Here is a 20725-nt window from a genome sequence, read left to right as displayed (position 1 = left end):
GAGGGGATAGGTGCTGTTTTAGCCCCTCAAAATGGGTACTATTCACAAAATTTAGCCTCTCAATTTTTTTGTGGTTCTTGTATTTGTGAAGGGGCTATGGGCTAAAACTCAAAACTTTTTATTTTAGTTTATTATTATTTAATTTGTGATAAAAATCAAAGCATAAGAAAAGCAACATGCATAAATTTATTTTGGAAACAATTTTGAGCCATACTTTGGAACAACAATTTTGAGCAAAACGAAAAAAGATAAACAAGTAGAAATGTTTCGAGTAATTGAGAGATATTTTAGGTGAGAACATGATGAACAAATAGTTAGGTTTTTATAGAGTTGTGAGAAAAAAAAAATGCTGAACTAGTTGGGAACTGAAGAAAGAAAAAAAAATAGCAGGCCAACAACTAGGGGCCATTGCATTTGAGAGCACCACATGACAGCTCCTCAATGGTTGTTGGAGTCAGCTTTTGCTGCTCCTTTTTTTCTTTTCAGAAACTGACAGTGGGCCCCTTATCTTGCATGAGCCAACAGGTGGGTAAAACTAGCCCGTCATCTGCATTAGGCCAAATTGGACTAAACTAAACATATGCATTAGAAAGTGAATTTTTTTCATTTGAAGTCAGATGTGGACCTAGCCCAGACCTGATCAGTCCCATTAGGGCACTTCCAGCAGTGAAACCCTTGCCATGGCAGAAAGGGGGGGTGGGGGGCTAGGGCTGACACTATTCACATGAATAGTGTCTGCCCTTGCAAAAAGTAAATTGCACTTCCAGCAGTTGCCATAGCAAAGGGCAAGTACTATTCAATTTTTTGTTTTTTTCACAAATTTGTTTACCTAAATAATTAATTTGGACAATATTTTCGGATGAGATTTTCTGATATAATATTCGGATAAGATTTTCAGACTGGGTATTATCACCTAAGAAATCAACAATACCATCTACCAGACTGGGTATTATCTAGTTGACGGCATCTACCCAAGGTGGACAACATTTGTGAAATCACTTCCACATCCCCGAACCCAGAAGCAAAAATTATTTGCTGTCTATCAAGAGGGTTACAGAAAAGATGTGGAGAGGTGCTTTAGTATCCTCCAAGCTCAGTGAGCGATCATTAGGGGTGCGGAGCGTATGTTTGATGAGGAGGTGTTGAGGAGCATAATGATGACATGCATCATCCTCCATAACATGATTGTGGAGGATGAGTATGATTACGGTGCTGAAAAGGTGTACGAACCGGATCCCATGAACACGGCCTTGACAAGAATTTATGAAAAACCCATAGGGCCAAATGGAGAACCATTGGAGCATGAACCGTTGGTTAGAGATGGTCGTTTCATGAACCGTATGATTGATCGATATACGGAGATGCAATCGTCGTATATTCATGAACGCCGTCAAGTTGACTTAATGGAGCATTTATGGGCGGTGAAAGGCAATGACTGTGAATGAAGTAAAGTGAAGATGTTTTTTAAGATTTTAATGTTTATGTTTTATGTTTAGTTATGTTTGGTTTTTTTATGCTTTGGCGTGTGGTTTATTTGTTTTTATATTTTTAATGCTTTGGTTGTGGTTAGTTTTTTTATGTATGGAATGTTTTGAATAAAAAGGAATTTTATTTAATAGTTTCGTTGGTAACTAAAAGAAAACCAATACTACTAATAAAATAAAATACATGAATTACAACTAATTTTTAAAACAAAACATTAAAATACAATGAAATGAAAAGGTAAACAAACTAACTTAAGGGTTTCCATCATTCCAAATTTTTTGCCTTGAAAAATATCAGGGCGTTGGATTGGATGACAAAACGAATCAGAAGGACTAGAAGAGGCCACGTGGCATAGAGTCGTTGGCAGAAAGCTGACGCGAGCGTCGCAAATTTTTTTTAACGTTGGCTCATGCGTTACACGTGCCAACGGTAAAAAAATTTCAAACCTTCCTGCTGACGTCACGCTAGCATCAGCAATGACATCAGCCGTGCCTTCGGGCTCGCGCTCGGGCTCCCTCTGCCTTCGGGCCAGCCAAGCTGGTGGACCCCACCTCCTGCCCGGGCCAGCCTTTGCTGCTGGAATACCATTTTGGGCTCTTCTCTCCCCCCCAGCCCAAGCCTTAGGGGGCTGCTGGAAGTGGCCTTAGACATGCTCCAAGGGTAAATATTGTTGTTAGGCAAGAGAGTCCCATTGCACTAAAATGCAAGATAGTTTATTATACGTATACACATAGCTACGTACTACTAATTTAAGTGTGTCACTAGTAATTTATTCACATCTACCAACAGCAAGTTGGGATACCAGCCCTAGTCTGTCAAAGTTCATGTTAGCTCCACTGGTTATAGCCACAACATTTTCACCCTTCAGCCCATAATATTTGCAATATGTTTCTGCCCCAGCTATGGCTACAGCTCCCGCTGGTTCAAGTATGCTCCGATTTTCATCAAACATATCCTGCAACAGAAGAAACACCATCTAAGCTAAACCTAATAAATAAAGAGTTGAATTGGCTATAATTAAAAAAAAAAAAAAGGTTTGAAACTTGAAAAACCATGAATAAGCTAAGAGAGAATCACTTTAATTGATGCACAAATGGCATCATGATCGACAAGAACAACTCCGTCTATGAGTTCTCTGCATAAACGGAAAGTTTCTTCCCCGACTTTTTTTACTGCTATGCCATCTGCAAATCCTCCCGCTCTTTCTAACATAATTCTCTTCCCATGGTGTATGGATAGTGCCATTGCATTTGCATCATATGCCTCTACACCAATAATCTTCACCTGCATGATTGAAAAGAAAAAAAAAATCAGTAAGTGTTGTATATCAACAAAGAGATATTGATGATGAGTGCTTTTCACATAAAACTAGGCATCAATGCACACATATAAAAAAAATGTTTAGAATGAAAAATAAATAAACAAAAAGAGTAGAAAACCATTTGTAAGAGATGGGAAAATCATTAGACTTGTTTGGTAAGCCATACAAACCTTGGGATGAACTCTCTTCACATAGGCAGCAATACCAGCTATGAGTCCACCACCACCAACAGGCACAAAGATTGCATGCAATGGGCCTTGAATTTGACGCATGATCTCCATTCCTATGGTTCCTTGGCCTGCTATGACATCCGGGTGATCAAAAGGATGCACAAATATTAAGCCTTCGTCTTTGGCCCTTTGTTGTGCATATGCTTCGGCTTCGTCATACGACTCACCTATAAGCACAACTGTTGCCCCTAACTTCTCCACTGTTTTCCACTGGTAAAAAAAAACAGAGTAGAACCTATAATTATGACATATAGAAACTGTCAAAATAGATTTGAAACTTGTAAGATTTTACGATGTCACACTTTGATTTTAGGAGTTGTAAGAGGCATGACTATCACAGCACTGCAACCAAGTTTTTGTGCTGATAGTGCAACTCCCTGAGCATGATTCCCTGCTGATGAACAAATGACACCCCTGGCTAATTGTTGTCTTGAAAGCTTAGCCATCATATTGTAAGCTCCTCGAATTTTGAAGGAGAAGACCTGCATGAAGTGTGATTATTAGGTCCCTCAATTACATGCTTTTAAGTTGAAAGAATTGAGAGCGAAAGGAAAAATAATAAGAAGCTGCTATGCAAAGAGATTTGGGAGATTCACTATTATACCCAATATAGGAGCCCAAATTATAAAAAAATCATATATGAAATGAACTTTAGAAATACACCCAAAGCTCATTTACAACATAACAAAAAAGCTTTTAACTTCTTTTAAATTACAAAACTGTCGTTGATTTCATAAAACAAACCCAACCCGAAAACCTCATAAAAAATCCCAAAACACTCAATATACAGGGCATCAAAGTAATTTAATAATCAAAATTAAATTCAATAGGGTCAGCTATCATTTTTTGGGTTTGTTTATAAAAATTAAATGATGTATGGTTTATCTATATTATTAGTGCTAAGAATAGGTATATGACTAAATATCTCAAGAGATTTTAATATATGAAGGCTGTTTTTTTATTTAAAGGGAAGAGGGGGGATTCAAACTTTGGGATTTTAAAACCTAGCAGCTTGTATGCACTGTGCATGACGATGAGGCAACAAACAAAAACTTAAGACTCTATATAGTCACTGTCGTTTTCTGTATAAAATAATAACCGTAAGATTTATTGGTTAACTTATCTGAAGAGATAAATTAACACCTGCATAACATTTCTATTTTTGGTTTTTTTTTAAAACGACTCCGAACTTTCATATGAAAATTGTCGGCAATAAATAATCTACTCCAACATGTAATTAATTAGGGTTATGTGGATGTAACAATGTTGTATATAAATATGGTATGGCCAGGGACGGACCTACCCTTGAACTAACCTGGGCTATGGCCTGGGTGACTTTCTTTTCACCAGGCCACAATATCATACACAATCCATCCAAAAAGAAAAAATAATGCTAAAAAAGTAACTTTCGTAACCAAAATGTGTCGATCTTGGCAATCCCCACTAGACTCAATCAACAAACTAACTACAAGTTTTGTTTAAATATTTAACACACTCCAATATTTATTGCTTCTATATATTGTTTTAATACTCTTTTATCAATTAATATACATTAATATTATATAAATTACAGTATTTATCAACTCGCAATATACTCATTTAAATCACTCAAACTCACTATGCAATAGATTTCTTTCAATTCCTTTTCTTATATAAATTTCTTTCAATTCTTTTGTGTTAAAATAATATGTAACATTTTCTAAAGTTTCACTAACAATTTCCATATTTTTCTCACAATTTTCATTTTTTATTATATCAAATTTGTATCGATATCAATAATTTGTTGGTATTTTCTAGTTTTTGGACCACCGATTTGAAACCATTGAAATTTAGTAGGTTTGTATGTAAGGTAAATTTAGCCCACCCAATTTTCAAATCCTGAGTTCGTCCCTAGGTATGACTAGCATTTTTTTACGAAATAATCTCATATATCATATGGAAGATACGTACACTCTAGTGTTATGTATATGATCGATGTATGCACCAAAATTAATAGCAGTGATATTCTTTTAAGATCAAAATCCAAAACTCTAACTAGTACTATTAGTGTTTGTTCGATGCTAAAGTCACAAAATTTGATCACCAAATAAACATGTTTGTAAAGTGTGTCAATATGCACGTCATTGTCATCCCTTAGGCAACATATATTTTCTATCGCAACTTCATGCTTACAAAATGTCATGTTCCAAATGAAGCCAAAAACAAAAGAGAGGAAAAAGAATCTTACAGGTTGTAGGTCCTCTCTCTTGAGCCAAAGATTAGCATGGAGCTTCTCAGAGAGCTTTGGAGCATAGTCCAATGGCGACTCAATGGAAACATCATAAACATTAGACATCAAAATCTTTGTCAAGTAACTCATGGCGTCATGAATGTTATTGTTTCCTTCTCTTCCATTATCTCCGCCAGACTTATTAGGCACCGCACCAAGAAAGCCGCTCTCGTACTTCAACGACTCCGCGGAGACTTTCTTCAACGGCCGAGTTTGGTGGAAGGGTTTGTGCGGTGCCTTTTCGAAAGGGTTGAGTGGTGTTGAAGGTTTGAGGGAAATCACTTCTGCTGGCTTTGTTAACACAGCAGTGATGGTGCATGGTTGGTGTCTAAGGTTCTTCTTTTGATTATTGTGCCGTGTTGTGAGAAGCAGAGATGAGGGTGAAGGAGCCAGGCAGGGCATCTCCATAATTTAGAGAGAAAGAATGAGTCACAAGAAGAGACAGCTCTGCGAGTTTGAGTGTTAGGAATTGGGTCCATATAAAGATTTAATGACTAATAAAGTTGAGTTTAGAGCCACCTACCACGTCAACGTGTGTGTGAGAAATTCCCGTTCTTCTGTAATTTAGACTATCGCTTATATTAAAAAAACAACAATAACAATAATACTTTAATAAAGTTGAGTTTAGAGCCACCTACCACGTCAACGTGTGTGTGAGAAATTCCCGTTCTTCTGTAATTTAGACTATCGCTTATATTAAAAAAACAACAACAACAATAATACTTTGAGTTCAAAGTGAACTTTACTCAACTTACTAATTAGTGCCCAACATAGGTAATACTTTCGGTTCACGAACAAACATATTTGATTCACATCAAAAGAAAAGCTTCACAGATTAGATAGGTTGGTTGCTAGAGTCCAAACTACATTATGTCGTTGGTCAAAGGAAAATATATAAACATGTAAAACGAAATGAATGAAATTCATACGCTAGTTTTCTCAGTTAGACATTGCCAAATATATTGAAGCAGAGAAAATGAAAGTACGTGATTATTGTCGAGCGGGCTTACCTTACCACGTGCTGGTGGCCCTCCCCCTTCTCCCTGTTCGGCACCCAGTTTCGAAATTCCGGGATTTCTTTCCTCCAACAAAATAAGCTTGTGATTGTTGGAATCCAGGATATTTAGTCAAACAAAGTGTGTGCATTTGAGAGATAAGGATAGACGGTAGTAGTAGATGGGCGTAGAGAAAATATTATGTACAGTGATGGAGTTAGGATTTTTAAATTGGGGAGCCAATATTAAAATTTAATTGCAAATGGTGTTATTATCTTAAACGCTGCAAAGGCTGAGACAATAGAAGAGGAGTTCAAGCATCGCGTATGCAAAGGCAAACTTGGAAAGTTGTAAGTTTGGGCCCTAAGCTCGGATTTGGGCCCACTAATCATAGCTTTGCTATTATGTATGGGCTTTTTTCGGGCATTTAAGATCATTTAGCAACTCAAAACTGCGTTTCAATATTTTGCTAGTTTTTGGAAATTTTTGTTAAGTTCCCTTTTTAATTTTTTTGGATTTCCTAGGGTTTGTAGGAGTATTTAAACCAATTTTAGCCCGTGACTAGGGCATTATGTTATCATTCTGAATTTAATAAACCTAAGGTTTTCTTATAACTGGTGGATTACAGGTGTTGGTTCTCTTTGTTTAATTGTTTGATTGCCGTTCATATTGTCACGTTGCGTCATTTAGCCTCATAAATAGGTCAAAAGATTGTATAATTTATGAGCGTGTCATTATTAGTTCTACAAAGATATTAATAGAATGAATGATTTTGTAATAACTTGCACCTTAAAAAATCTAACTTTCAACCGATTGAGTTCTGAGTATGGAACTGGTTCAAGAATAATTATAGAATATTACGGTAGTACAGCCACATGATTAAAAAAATCTAAATTTTGATAATTTAATCAAGTAATTGCAATTTGCAATTTTTTTATAATAAAAAAAATGGTGATTACATTTTATCAATATATATGTATGAAGATTGAGAAAGAAAATAAAGAAAATGAAGAATAAACAAAGAAACATGTTATGGATATTACATAAGTTAACACAATCCGTTTAATAAACAGATTATATAGGTATTTTAGCGGATTGGCGGGTTGACCTAAAAATGACCCAAAAATTTAATCATATGGATTGACTCGCTAATTTACCGTGCAGATTTCGAATCGTATATCAGGTTGTATCGGAAATTACCACCTCATATTTCCAATTCCCAAACGAACATATTCGATTCACGTCAACTTAAACAACCATTATTCTGTTCTTATTACGTTCTTGCATGATTGCATCTTCTTCTTCTTACTTATGCGCATTTTGATTTTTCATGTTATTTTAAATTAAAAGCCTATGTATATAACCGATTTGACCCTCCAAAAAAAAAGTATATACATGCACGTTGCTTGACCTCAATTTCACATGTAAGTTGGGCAAGTCATTGGTCTTCAAGGAAATAATAAAATAAGTGTACTCGACGTAAATTATTCTATACACAATCATGCATGATTTTTTTTGTAGTTAAGATCATGTATATCACATAAATAGAACAAGGCTTAAATGCAGTTTTGCCATGAATTATACCATAATTGTCAATTTGCACCTTCGATTATTTTTTCGGTCAATTAAGAACACGAATTTGTTAAAATAGTCAATTAGGTCCCTACTGTCAGATTTTGACTAATTTCATCCTTTTCTCCGTTACTCTTCCCACGTGATGCGCACACGACAAGTTTAAAAAGGGCAAAATCGCCACTTCACCCTTCACTTTGACTAAATCCCCCCAATTAGCTCTAAAGCCCCAATTTTGTAACCCAGACCAGTGGTGGTGCTCAAATGAGGCGCGAGACATCAAACCTCAAGTGAACATGGAGGAGCCGTGTTGGGGAGATACTGTAAATGTAGAAAAGAGGTGTTAATAATGACATCGTGGACATATTTAAACCCTGAAAGACTGTTCTATGTTTGTGGCACACAAGGGGTGAGTTTTATGATGCTTTTGGTTATTTGAATTTTTTCTTTTCTTTTATCCAATTCCATGACTGATGCATAGAGGTTGAAAGTATGATTTGTGAGAGTGGGCGGACCCAAAAATGTGCAATCGTTCCAAGCATATCATTCTTGGGTTGTTAAGGTCTATTAGAACCATGGAGGAGGGACTTCAGTTGCAGAGAGCTAAAGTAAAGAAGATTAGGTTTTAGTTTGGCAGCTGCTTGATTGTGATGATAATTTTGGGCATTCCTGTGTTATCGACACTAAATTGCAGGGATGGGAAACAACTGAAATTGGAATTAATGTGATGTAAGGGTTTAAGGGCACGTATTTTGTGGTTTTGGGTATGTATATGTGTTAGTGGTGTTGTTGGGTTTTTGTATCTATTTTTTGACGCCATTTCCTGTATAAAAAATTTGGCTAGCTCGGAATGAAGTGGTGCAATTTGAAACAATTTGATGTACTCATAGCAATTGGGCATGAATAAATCTGACCATTTGGATATCACTTCGAAAAGAAGTAATGAGTTTGCATTTAACACTTTGAAGTACAAAAGTGCATACCATATCATGGGTGCTTAACCATAGCATAATTGCATGACCCACTCTCATTCAAGGGTTCTTCCATTATCTTTACAATCCTTGGTCCAACCTTCTGAGTCCACTGCATTTCTCTTTGCCTTGCCATTCTCAACATTAAATAACATCTTAATCTCTTTAGCATTGTCAATATTGGTTTGTCCATAACTTCTAAAATAGCATAATTGAAACACTAACATAAATTATTGAGCAACATACCACACTTTGGCCCAGTTTTGAAATGTGATCTGCTCCAATGGTTTGCAGGCCTATCTTCCAGCCATTTGTAAGCTTCTCCAGACAAATCCTTTATCTTCTCCATCTCTGCTTCCCACCACGGAACTTTAGTGGCTCTAGCTACAGCTCATAGTCTCTGTTTCAAAGCCAAACTATCATGACCAGATGCCCTGAAGTTTGCATGGAGATGCCTGACACAATGTATGTGCTCAGCAACTGGCACTACAAAAGCTTCACCGAACCAGTCATCATTGACAATCTCTTCATCACCCTCATAACCATATACATTTCCATCATCATCTGTCTCTAAATTCACATCCACATCTACAAAACCCTCACCACCCACATCAACATGTTCAACGGCAGGTTATTGTTTACCTTTGTTGCCTTGTGCTGCACCACTTGGAACAGAAGCTTAGCTATCTAATGTATGCCCTTGTTGTGAGACGTTAGTAATGTATATCACAACTAGTTGTCCTGAGGAATGGTGCTTCACAAACTCAAGATAATCTTCGTCTGTGATAATTTGAACCCAAAACCGACATAAAAGGGATCGCTGAAGAAAAAAAACACTCTCTTTTTCATCGATTCATACAAACATGATGGTATAATATTCGTCAAAACTCATGAGGTGGGGAGAAGTTAGGAAAGTAGATACTTACAGTTCTTCGGATGCTCTCCACCATCTCATAGGACAACAGACATCTCCTCGAACAATCGCTCTAAAAGTAGATAAGAATATTTCTGTATTATCCCCCAAATTTGAAATGAATCTTCACTCTGCCCAATTAGTTTCAGCAATCATATCGAAACCTCTCAAACCTGAAGTCGCATTTACCTGCTCTTGAAACCCTAAAACACGATTTTGCCCAAATGACGCGATCTCGGTGGTTTTGTGTAATTTAGTTGAAGTGAAGGGTGAAGTGGCGATTTTGCCCTTCTTAACGCGTGTGCATTACATGGGAGGAATAACTGAGAAATTGAAGAAATCAGTCAAAATCTGACGGTAGGTACCTAATTAACTATTTTTAACAAATTCGTATCATTAATTTACCAAAAAATAATTAAGGATGCGAATTGACAATTATGGTATAATTGAGGGGACAAAACCGCTATTTTCCCATAAAATAATGAAAAATATCCCAACTAGCATGTCCAAAAACAGACCGGACTTGGGCATAAGACGACCCCCAAAAGCCTTTAATTAAAAATATCCCAACTCTCGTACGGAGTCATCACTTTGGCCAACACTTTACCCCTTACGGGCCGACCCGGTGTGAGTGGGGATTAGTCTGGGTTGTGGTTAAGGCTTAAAGGTGCCACCCATAATTGGGGCCCATCCAGGACCACCTCATGGTTCAGACAAAAAAAAAAAAAAAAAAAAATCCCAACTAACATGCAAAAAGGACTAAAAAAAACTGCACATCACTTTAGTTTTCCAAAATCTATGTTTTAAAATGACCATTGCACATCAGTCAATCCAAGGTGGTGAGAGGTACATGAACATTGAAGCAATCCATGCCATTAATGTTTTGTTTGTGGTGTGAGGGTCTGCAACTCAGCATATTAAAATGCAATGAATTTGGCATTACTGATTTAAGAATTAATCTTTTGGGACTCCAGGGTTTGGAAATAGGATCTAATTCCCCTCCTCTATTACTTTTGGTATCACTTCAACTTTTCTTACTTTTAAATTCTCTTATTTTTAATGTTATCTTTAATTATCATTTTATTATCTTAAAAAAAAAAAAAAAGATTCATAAGTTTTTGTGTTGTTTAATTCACTTTCCCGATATGCAACCAAGAGTTCGAATCCCCCTCTTCGTAATTTAGATTAGTTTAGAATAGAATATCGTTTGATACTTCCCCATCTCTCTTCTTGGTCCTTCACTCCCATAATTATATCATTTTCATAATTATCCAAACTTAGGAATTTGATTTTATAAACTGAAAGGCCATTTGCGCCAAGAAAAGAGTGGTTGTTTCTCTCTCCTCTCCAACTTTCCACCTTTTTTTCTTAATTTCATTTGGGTCAGCTTTACTCTCTTAACATCTTCAGCTGATTTCAGAAAACATAAGTGTCATTTTCATGAGAACATACTGAAGAAAGAAAAATAGATTGTGATTGGAAAAGTGGATAAACAAAGATGAAGACATTGCACCAGAGAAGAGAAAGTGACAAACGTACGTGACAACAAAAGAAAAAAAGAAAAAAGAGGGAGAGAGAGAGATAAGAAAGATGGCTTGAAATTTTTTTGGGAAAACTTTGGTTTGGCGAGATGAGATCCGAAAAAATGAGGAGGAGAGAACTAAAAAAACGGATTGGGATTTTTTGGCTTTAAAATGGAGACAATATGAAATATGGAAGATGAAAACAACGAGAGAGACTGCACAGGAGGTGAAGAACCAAAAGAAAAAAAAAATTAGAAAAACATATGATTATAGAAAGTGATAACGATGAGGTACAAAGGATGAGTTTTTTGCCTTATTTTTTAATACAAGCGATATAGGGGAAGGGGGAACTGAAATTAGGACCTCCGGTACAGGAGTAGCCTCTACATTTAGCTCATTGCGAGTTTTTATTTATTTATTTTGATACAAGTGATAATCTTCTTTTTTGGGGTATGAATACAAATGATAGTCTAAACTACTCTTAAACTAATCTAATATAGAGGTAAGGGGATTCAAACTTGGGTGTAAGGAGGCTGCCTCACTGCTCAGGCTAACTATGTAGTTTCCACGTTAAAATTTGTAATCAAATACCCTCAAAATTATAGGCCCATTTAGAGTCGGCCCATTTAATAAACGGGACAAGCCGAGTCCGCCTATTTATAAACATCATTAAGTCCAACCTAAGCACACAACCCTAGCCCATATAGGATCGAGTCAGGCCGATATGGGTCCACACCAAGCTCAACTTATATATTACATTTTTTTTGTTCATGACTTTTCTTTAAGCGCATTTAAATATAAAAGGCTAGACTATTGTTCGAGTTTCAAAAATTAAGACTTGCAAAATAAAATCATTATTTTCTTTATAAAAAAAAAAAATCATTGTTTTTTAAATTAAATTAGTAGAGAAATATATCAATATAATAATATTATGCACTACTTTTCTCTAAAACAAATATAATTTAATATCTGTCACAACCACGACGAACCTCAGGCTAAATTATCTCGTCCCGACCCACCTAAAGATACAAGTCGTGTCGTGTCATGCCATATCTATCGGTTGGCCCAATTCGTTTGACACCTATGCTCAAAATCAGATTGTGATCAATTAGAAGAAGTAGTTGATCTGATTCCAATTCCTTAATTACCCCATCTAAGTTCCCCAATTCATGACATCCCCTACTCCTATTAAAGGTGTATTCAATTTAGATTTTAAAAGAGTTATAAAGTTGATGAAGTTTAATTGAATTTAATTGAGTTTGACTGAATTCTACAAACTCCACATAGTTTTTGACTAAATTCGTGTATAGATTTTAACTGAGTTTGTTAGAGTTTTATTATTGATTTTAATGGAGTTTATAGCACTCAAAGAACAAAGGATTTAGGGGTGATGACGGTGGTGGTGATGGTGGTTTGTGGGTGATGGTAGGGGAGGTCGTGGGGGAGGAGGTGGGGGTGGTAGTGGCGGTGGCGGTGGGAGTGAGATGGTGGTGGCGGTGACGGTGGTGGCTGTGATGGTGATGATGCTAGCGGTGGCTGTTGTGGTGATAGTGGGGGTGGTACTGGTGGTGGCAGTGGGAGTGAGATGGTGGTGGCGGTGGCAGTGACGGTGGTGGCTGTGATGGTGATGATGCTAGCGGTGGCTGTTGTGGTGATAGTGGGGGTGGTACTGGTGGTGGCGGTGGGGTTAAGGGTGGCGGTGGATGTGCTAGCGGTGGCAGTGGCAGTGGCAGTGATGGTAATGGTGATGGTGCTGGCGGTGGTGGTGGTAGTGGTGACAGTTGGGGCTGATAGTGGGGGCGGTGGTGGGTGTTGATAGAGGCGTGCTGGTGCTGGGGGTTGGCGGCGATGGTTGTGGTTGTGGTTGTGGTAGTGGCAGCGATGACGATGATTGTGGTGGTGGTGGTGGTGGTGGTGATGGCGGCAGCAGCAGTGGTGATAGCCATGATAAGATGGTGATAGTAGAAGTGGTAAAATCATATCTTGAGAATAAAAATAATATATCTATCAAAATCTTTGGAGAAAAACAAAGATTTGTCATGACCTAAAATTAGGCTATAATCAAACGAAATCCACCACTTTTTGTATTTCCTTTAAAATCAATGAGTTTTTGAATACACCCAAACTTTTTCTGAAATCTTTTAAAGTCGTTATTGAATACATCTAAATTTGAATAGAGTTTAAAAAGTCTGAATAGAATACACCTAAAATTGTAGACTTCTGTAAATTGTGATTGAATACACCTAACTTTTAAACTTCTTTAAAATCTTTTAAAATCTAAATTGAATACATCCCGCTTAATTAAACATGTCATTAGTATTTTGTGAATCCTAATAAGGGGTTTCTACACACACACAAATTACAAGATGTACTACATTTGAATATAAAGAAAGAAAAAATTGTTTACAACGAGATAGGCTCTTGTTATCGCTCTTTTTTATTTATTGTGTAGCTCTTATTGTCATATGATTACAGGATGAGAGGAAAACGCCAATTTGAATATTGGGTATCCCAAGCAGTATCAAAATACTTCAATTTTAGCTCCTAATTCCACACTGCATTCCCATTTACCTTACCCCATCTTACCAAGAGAGTTTTTTTTTTCTTCCCAAAGCCAAGCCTTACTCTAAAGTGCTAAGTCTGACAGTTATGGCAGTTAAGATAGTTGTCCATAACATAGCTGCTCTCTGTTTTTGGTACTTGTCTTCATATGCCTTGTGTGCCTCTCATTGCCTAATTGTAAAGGTGATCATTTTTTACTTACAGGTTACAGCTGAAGATTTATTCTCTCAGACATTCTCATAATATCTGAGTAAATCCTATCACCTCCAATATGTGCACCAGTTGCTCCGGCAGAAACCCGTAGAACATCTTCAATTAGTGCAACGTTTCCCATGATGTCAACATGTGCACCACTCTCTATACCCCTTCCCTCAAGCAAACTAGCCGGTGGCTTGTGCCGGTACTCCCTTATGTAGGTAGCAGTACCAGATGGGTTGAACCTGGTTCTTCCTCTCCACCCTTTGGCGCACATGAGTCCAGCACTCAATACAGGCACACTGTCATCGCCATCCACAAAATATACTCCATTTTTCAGACAGCTGCCTTCCTCTCCATCTGCTGAGCCATCAATCCGAAATGGAATGCTCTTGCACTTGTCAGAAGGAGACATCTTGTATACATATGATCTTTCGGTGGGGATTCCAACACCATATAAGGAGTATATTTCCATATCTGGAGCAACTGGTAGCCTAAAGCGGGTATTCAAATTAATCATTAATGCCATTAAGTTCAATGGAACCGAAAAACAAGCAAATGAAAGGTGCAGAAGGAAAATGGTTTGAGAAACATTGCTTGGCAGCATGCATTCCATAATGGAAGCAGTAGTTGCTTTAGTACTTGTGATTCACTTGATTCAAAATGTTGGTAACAAATTGGAGACTGGACCATAATAGAATCATTTGGAAGCAAAATGTGGTGTTTGCAAGAGAAAAAGAAGGGGGATGAAAAGAAGTTCTCAACACCAAGGAATTAGTATTAGTTGTAGAAATTAAGTGCAAAATTCTAAATTGTGTGTTTTAGTTTCTGATAGCTATGCATAGTTTTTGAAAAATCAATTAGAAATAATTAATTAAATTTATTCTCTCAGATAGGTTGTCTATGCTATACAAAGAAGAGTAGGCATTGGTCAGAAAAGTGAAATTCTATCAGAACAGTGCTGAACGATATGTATGCTTACTTGGTCTCAAGTGGATTGGACCAATACTTGTAATGGGCATATTTGGGATCCTCAAGATTACCAGCTATCCCATGAGAGAAATGAGCCTCAGCCCGTTGCATCATTTTTGGAGCCACAAAGCGCAGTAGATCAAAAAGAGTTTGAGCTGTGTAAGCCTTATTTTCTGTAATTTTTCTGATGCTTTCCCTGCTTAGCTCATCATATTCAGTCCACACCTCTCCACATGAAGATGTGAAATTTGTGGCAGAATCTTTGTGCAGAAGAACCTGTTAAGCAAATAATTAATATCATCCCTATTAAGGAAGACCACCATACTAATATATAGACTGAAATGATAGTTTCTCAACAACAACAAAAAAAATTGAAATGATCGATCAGAAAGCAATGGTATTAAGTTGGGCATATGTTAGCCTGTGCTGTATATGAAAGTGGAATGCCCGTCAATGACTTTTCAAGTTTTAAAGTAATACGAAAAATTCATGCATTTGCTGTTTATCTTGTTTTTAGTTCAGGGGGGACTTCGTCCTGGCATGTGTCTATATGTTTAGTTCAAGGGGAACTTCATGCAGAAACTGTTTTTTTTTATTTAATTTGGTCTGCTCTGTTAATAGAAAGCATGCTGAAAAATGGTTCTTCAAAGTAAATGCATCAAGATGTTTTTCAAGTGTGAAGTTTGGTAATCAAATGTTCTACCCTTTTTATCCCAGAAAAAAGTTAACCTAAGATAACTAATAATATCTATTCTGAATGCACTACAGAAAATAAATCAGGACTTTTAAGAGAACATGCAAATGGAGGATCTACAAGTATCCACTTACTAGAGTATGATTTGTGTAAGAGGATGTTTCTAGATTCAACCTCAAGGTTGGATGGCATCAAATTAATTCTTGATAACAGAGTTCTATACGTTTCTCCTTTTGTAGGAGAGTTGTGTATTATCAGTTGGAAGAAAGGAGATGAATAAATAAAAAATATAGATTGATTTTACTGCCACAAACAGTCATTTGAATCATTTGTGAAGAATGGCAGATAGGTTCAATTCACATGAGACTGCCAAACTTCCAATAAAAAAATATTTAGAAGGACAATAATCACGTCATTAGAAGATATCTTCATGTCAATTCATTGGAAAAAAAAAAAGAAGAAAAATATTAAAAGGGCCACAGGCATCAAAGTAAAAGACGAAAAATATTAAAAGGGCCACCGGCATCAAAGTTTTTGTCATAGTTGCATCACCTTAGCTGTTTAAGTATCTTAGCTGCACCCCTGTGTGGAATAATTGGTTATGAATTTCAACAGAACAACAGAGAATTAAAGAAGAGTACCTTGAAATCATGCCTAGGAAGCTGTGGAGAAGATATTTGTGATGTTTCCTTGCCAAAAGAGATTATTCTTCCATACTTCACAGGTTCTTTCACTTGGAAAACTCTATTTTCATCACAGTTGTTGAAATTATTGTCACCTGATGTCTGTAGATATCCTTTCTTTGCCAGGTCACAGCTATGCCCATCTTCAGGAGACCAGTCCAAATTGCCCCAGATGGCATCTCCACCTTTTGGCAATAAGGAAACTATGGAATCCCAGGTTCGAGACGCCCGCATGACGTGCTCAAGGGTTTGAAGCCGGAGAATTTCAGAATCTAAAACACCAGGATCCATAGCTCTGCAAGGGCCAACAGTCAATTCCATCATGCAGTGGTCATATTGTCAAATTTCTCATAGGGCTTTGAAAAACTCTAAGAATTTGAACACATCATATCTTAGACCACATACATTACTAAATAATTATCCACATAAGGGCTAGTATCTTATATTGTGTAACACAATTTGCAATATCAGAATGCCAGTTCACATGAGGGATAGATTGCAAAGGCAAACCTGATATATGCGACATCTTTACCCTCAGCAGAAAATATATTACTAACGGCTTTTGGAACACCAAGAAATGCTGGACCGATATTCATGATTGCTTTGATGTGCTTGGCACACCAACTTGGACCACCACCACCTCCCATAGGAGGAGGTGATTCAACCCATTTCATGAAGTGGAGAAAATAAATTACACCCATAGAATGAGGTACCACCACCACTTTCTTATGGCCATTGGTTACGTACATAAGCTCAATTTTACTCTTCAATCTTGTAAGAGCTTGGTCTCGAATCTGCTTTTTCCCAATTAAAAAACATATTAGTGGGACTCAGCTTAGATTTTTCAGCTTTGTAGAATGGAGCATATGAAGAGTGGGAAATGGAAAGACATATTTGGACACGAGAACGAAAAGATCAATTCTGCTTCATATAGTGTATGGAAAAAGAAAAATTTAAAACAGTATTGAATTAAAAATATGACAAATGGAACAACAATGCATTCAATAAACACATGAATTTGGAGTTCTGAAAGAAAATAAGCCATTGAGATCACACACAAAAAATTAATCATCTATGATAATAATAAACGAAGTATGCTGACGATGATTCAATACAGGCTTTGTACAAACTCGACTCAGCATATGTATGCAGCGAAGCTGCAGGAGAACAATTTTTACCTCTGTGTTTTGGAAAGATAGCCTCCAATCATACGCAGCCATATGCATATTCTTCCCTTCATAACCAATTTTTGCCAAATTTTCAATGAGAACAGCCCAAACAAAGTAGCCAGGAGCAAAATAGTCAGCTGCAACGAGTCCTGGAACTGCTCTGACTCGAATTCCTGGAGGGTCAAGCCCTGTTTCATTGTGTAGAGATAGGTGCTCCAACCAACACAAGGGCCTAATTTGCAATAAGATTAAAAACCATCTAAAAACACTAACTGTAATTCAATTATGAAGACAAACAAACCTTTTGAAGATCTCTGTGAAACCGCCACCCCAAAGACGCTTCCTGAAAAGTCCTTCAGCACAAGGCCTCCCTTCCCAAAGCTCAAGGCCACCAGTTACAATGCCAGGCACCAAAACAACAGGGTGAAGAGGTGTCAACCCTTCAGCTTTAAGCCTTGTCCCAGGTGACTCTGGCACTGGAAAACCAGTCAATGTAGCTGGCAAGCTGTGATACAAAAACAAGAGAACCCAGCAAGTTGTGCACATGTACCCAATTACCCAACAGCAGCTATCTATGCACCTCCATTCTCTGTGTTGCTTCTTGTTCTTGTTTTTCCTCTGCTTCTTCTCTAATAAATTCTCAATCTTGGAACCAACACCACCCTCATCTCTATTTTCAATTTTGGGGGTTTCAAAAGGTTGAAATTTTAAAGAAGAGCAAGGCTCAACATAGCACAGCTTGCGAAAACGAAGAATGGAAGCCATGGGTGACCAAGATGGCTGAAGACTCAATACAATGAACAAGAACAAGAGCAACCCATCAAGGGAAAACGAGAGATTGAGGCACAGAGTGAGGCCCTGGTGGTGAATTATAGAGCAAAACAAGGTTATGGGCTTACATGGCCGCTATGAAAAAGCTAACGCCACGTGGTGAAGAAGGAGATATGGGTTTAGTCTGTCCTCCTTGCACACACCAGAAACAAACAAACCCAAAAGAAAACCAAGAAGAAAATTTGGGTTTTTTTCCCTTCTGCCACAAAATACAGTGAGAGTGATCAAAAGGGGTTTTGGAGAAAATGGCTATGTGATGAATCCCACACCTAAATCTGTTTGGTTTTTCACACAGACACTTGTGCTGGCTTTTGCTTGCCGAGCTTTATCAGCTGTCATCATTTTAGGCATAGACGTTTGCTTCTTTGCTTTTGACGTGGATGGCTTTTTTTTTTTTTTTTGGGTCTTTTGCTACACCTCTGAGGACCGAGGACTGGAAAACAGGGTCAGGGGAAAGGATAGCCCTTTTCTGGGTTTGGTCTGAAATGTAATTCCCGAGGTCGGCAGCGAGGTAGCGTTCTGTTTGGAGAGAGTGAGTGGAGCTGAGAGAGACAGCGAGAGACGTCTACAAAAAGAGAGAAAACAGAGAGAATCCAAAGAAGAATGGGTGGGTGGGCATATCATAAAATTGATGGTACACCCCCAAAATCATATGGAGAAATTAGCGCGCACTACAAAAAACACAGACCCAAATTTTCATACCAAAATTTCTGTATGACTAGTATATATGTATGTATTTAGAGAGTTGTGCGTGTTTGTGTTTGTGTTTGTGGGGAGGAAGGCAAAATGGTCAAGGAGATTGGGGTCTGAATTATTATGGGTATATTCTTCTTTGTAGTATTGTCTGGATCCAGGGGTTTGCTAGCTTTGCAGGTGAGGAACAATTTCTGCAGAGAAGAATCATATCAGTAGGGCCATAGAAGGCTTGAATTCTATCCTCCTTTTTTGTCTGACTTGGATTCTACCGGTTGTGTTCAGTCGAGCCTTCTTGTCAATGGAAAAGTTTAATTTTATTACCCAGAAAAGAAGAAGACTTTATGTACATTTGCCTCCTGCTTTCTCTTGGGCTTCTATTTGTATTTTGTTTTCTTTCTATTTTCTGTTTGGGCCTTGTGTTGAAACATATTTTTTGGATTTGGATTCATCTAACAAATGTGAATTTTGGAACTTAGTTTTTTTTAACATGTTCAAAAAGTTCAGAAAGTTTAGCTCTTTTCAATCCTTGCTTATTAAGAAACATTTTAGTGTTCAGTTTCCAGTGCTTTTTATGTGTAATTTCCTTTGTATTTTTCTCTTTTTCTAATGTTCTATATTGACCCCAAAAAAAAAATGATAGAAAAAGGTATGTAGGGAGCCAAATCACCATATATATAAAGAATTTAGTAGAACTTTTAAGTTTTTTTTATAGGAGAAGTGTTACATAATTTAGTAACACTTACGTAAGGGGATAGCACTATTTTGCTATTTTCGGCCAATCACGATATGTTATGCGTGATAACTTTTTTACATGGCAATGTGGGATTTGTTGGGAATAACAAAACAATGTTATCTCCATCTCATACAAAGTTTTTTGAGCTTTTAGAGGCAAAATCGTAATACATACACGTAGACATGACATGACACCCCACCGAAAATTCATGCATCAGATATAAAGAATTAAAGAAGACTTATGAAGCTTAATCATAAAATAAATAAAATAAAAAGACTTATGAAGTTTTTACACTCCAAATCTTTAGGCCATCTCCAGCCATAGGGCTAAATGTAGTCCAAGGTTAAAAATTTAGCCCCCCAAAATATTAATTTCTTAAAGAATAGTGCAGGGCTAAAATTTTCCATCTCCAGCCATGCAGGACTATATTTTAGGGTCCTTCATATTTTATTATTTTGAGAAAAACTATGGTACAATACTTATACATTCCACAACTACATATTGTTTAATTTAATTAAACTACTATTTAGAGACAATATTCCATAAATTTTTGGGCTATGATTTTCGAGTGACACATGAAGACATTTAAACAACATTTAAAAACGTTAAGACATTTATAAAATTAAAAAAAAAAAGGATGGGTTTCAATGTTTCAGCTCCAACGGTCATCAACAAGAATTTTTTATAATTTTTTTTTAAAACAACACTGGAAAGATTTGAAAAGCTGACCACATTTATTATTTTAAATAAATTAAAAAATAAAAAAGGGGAGTGGGTAGGTCTGACCTCCAATGGTCATTTACCAACAATTTTTTAGACTTTTTTTTTCATACACTACGAATTGGAACATTCAAAAAGGTCCAGCATGCTTTAATGGGGTTGTTGAAAAGCACATGTATGGGTCCCACTAG

The 20725-nt window shown here is 37.0% G+C and overlaps 2 protein-coding genes across 2 annotated transcripts; both read right to left on the bottom strand.

Moving 5' to 3' along the window:
- Positions 1–1628: 1628 nt before the first annotated feature.
- LOC110755269 (threonine dehydratase 1 biosynthetic, chloroplastic-like) lies at positions 1629–5777 on the bottom strand. Its single transcript, XM_021956448.2, has 5 exons — positions 5264–5777; positions 3339–3518; positions 2977–3246; positions 2563–2769; positions 1629–2440 (listed from the first exon to the last, which is right to left on the bottom strand). Exons 1-5 carry the CDS (start codon positions 5711–5713, stop codon positions 2255–2257), a joined length of 1293 nt encoding a protein of 430 aa, XP_021812140.2. The 5' UTR covers positions 5714–5777; the 3' UTR covers positions 1629–2254.
- Positions 5778–13678: 7901 nt separating this feature from the next.
- LOC110755303 (Lecithin:cholesterol acyltransferase family protein) lies at positions 13679–19398 on the bottom strand. Its single transcript, XM_021956485.2, has 6 exons — positions 17856–19398; positions 17564–17786; positions 16896–17179; positions 16344–16680; positions 15019–15284; positions 13679–14530 (listed from the first exon to the last, which is right to left on the bottom strand). Exons 1-6 carry the CDS (start codon positions 18317–18319, stop codon positions 14047–14049), a joined length of 2058 nt encoding a protein of 685 aa, XP_021812177.2. The 5' UTR covers positions 18320–19398; the 3' UTR covers positions 13679–14046.
- Between the last annotated feature and the right edge of the window lie 1327 nt (positions 19399–20725).

The sequence above is a fragment of the Prunus avium genome, chromosome 6, assembly GCF_965620075.1.
Source record: "Prunus avium chromosome 6, drPruAviu1.hap1.1, whole genome shotgun sequence".
Classification (NCBI taxonomy): domain Eukaryota; kingdom Viridiplantae; phylum Streptophyta; class Magnoliopsida; order Rosales; family Rosaceae; genus Prunus; species Prunus avium.
Note: the sequence above shows the minus strand (reverse complement) of the source record. Positions and strands in the feature narration are given on the sequence as shown.

Excerpts from the sequence above, each read along its gene's own strand:
- LOC110755269 (XM_021956448.2), bottom strand. The coding sequence starts at position 5,713 with ATGGAGATGCCCTGCCTGGCTCCTTCACCCTCATCTCTGCTTCTCACA. Across the intron at positions 3,519-5,263 it reads AGAGAGAGGACCTACAACCT|GTCTTCTCCTTCAAAATTCG; the intron begins GTAAGATTCTTT and ends CACTTCATGCAG. Across the intron at positions 2,441-2,562 it reads CCATTTGTGCATCAATTAAA|GATATGTTTGATGAAAATCG; the intron begins GTGATTCTCTCT and ends CTTCTGTTGCAG.
- LOC110755303 (XM_021956485.2), bottom strand. The coding sequence starts at position 18,319 with ATGGCTTCCATTCTTCGTTTTCGCAAGCTGTGCTATGTTGAGCCTTGC. Across the intron at positions 17,787-17,855 it reads TTCACAGAGATCTTCAAAAG|GCCCTTGTGTTGGTTGGAGC; the intron begins GTTTGTTTGTCT and ends ATTGCAAATTAG. Across the intron at positions 14,531-15,018 it reads TCCAATCCACTTGAGACCAA|GCTACCAGTTGCTCCAGATA; the intron begins GTAAGCATACAT and ends TACCCGCTTTAG.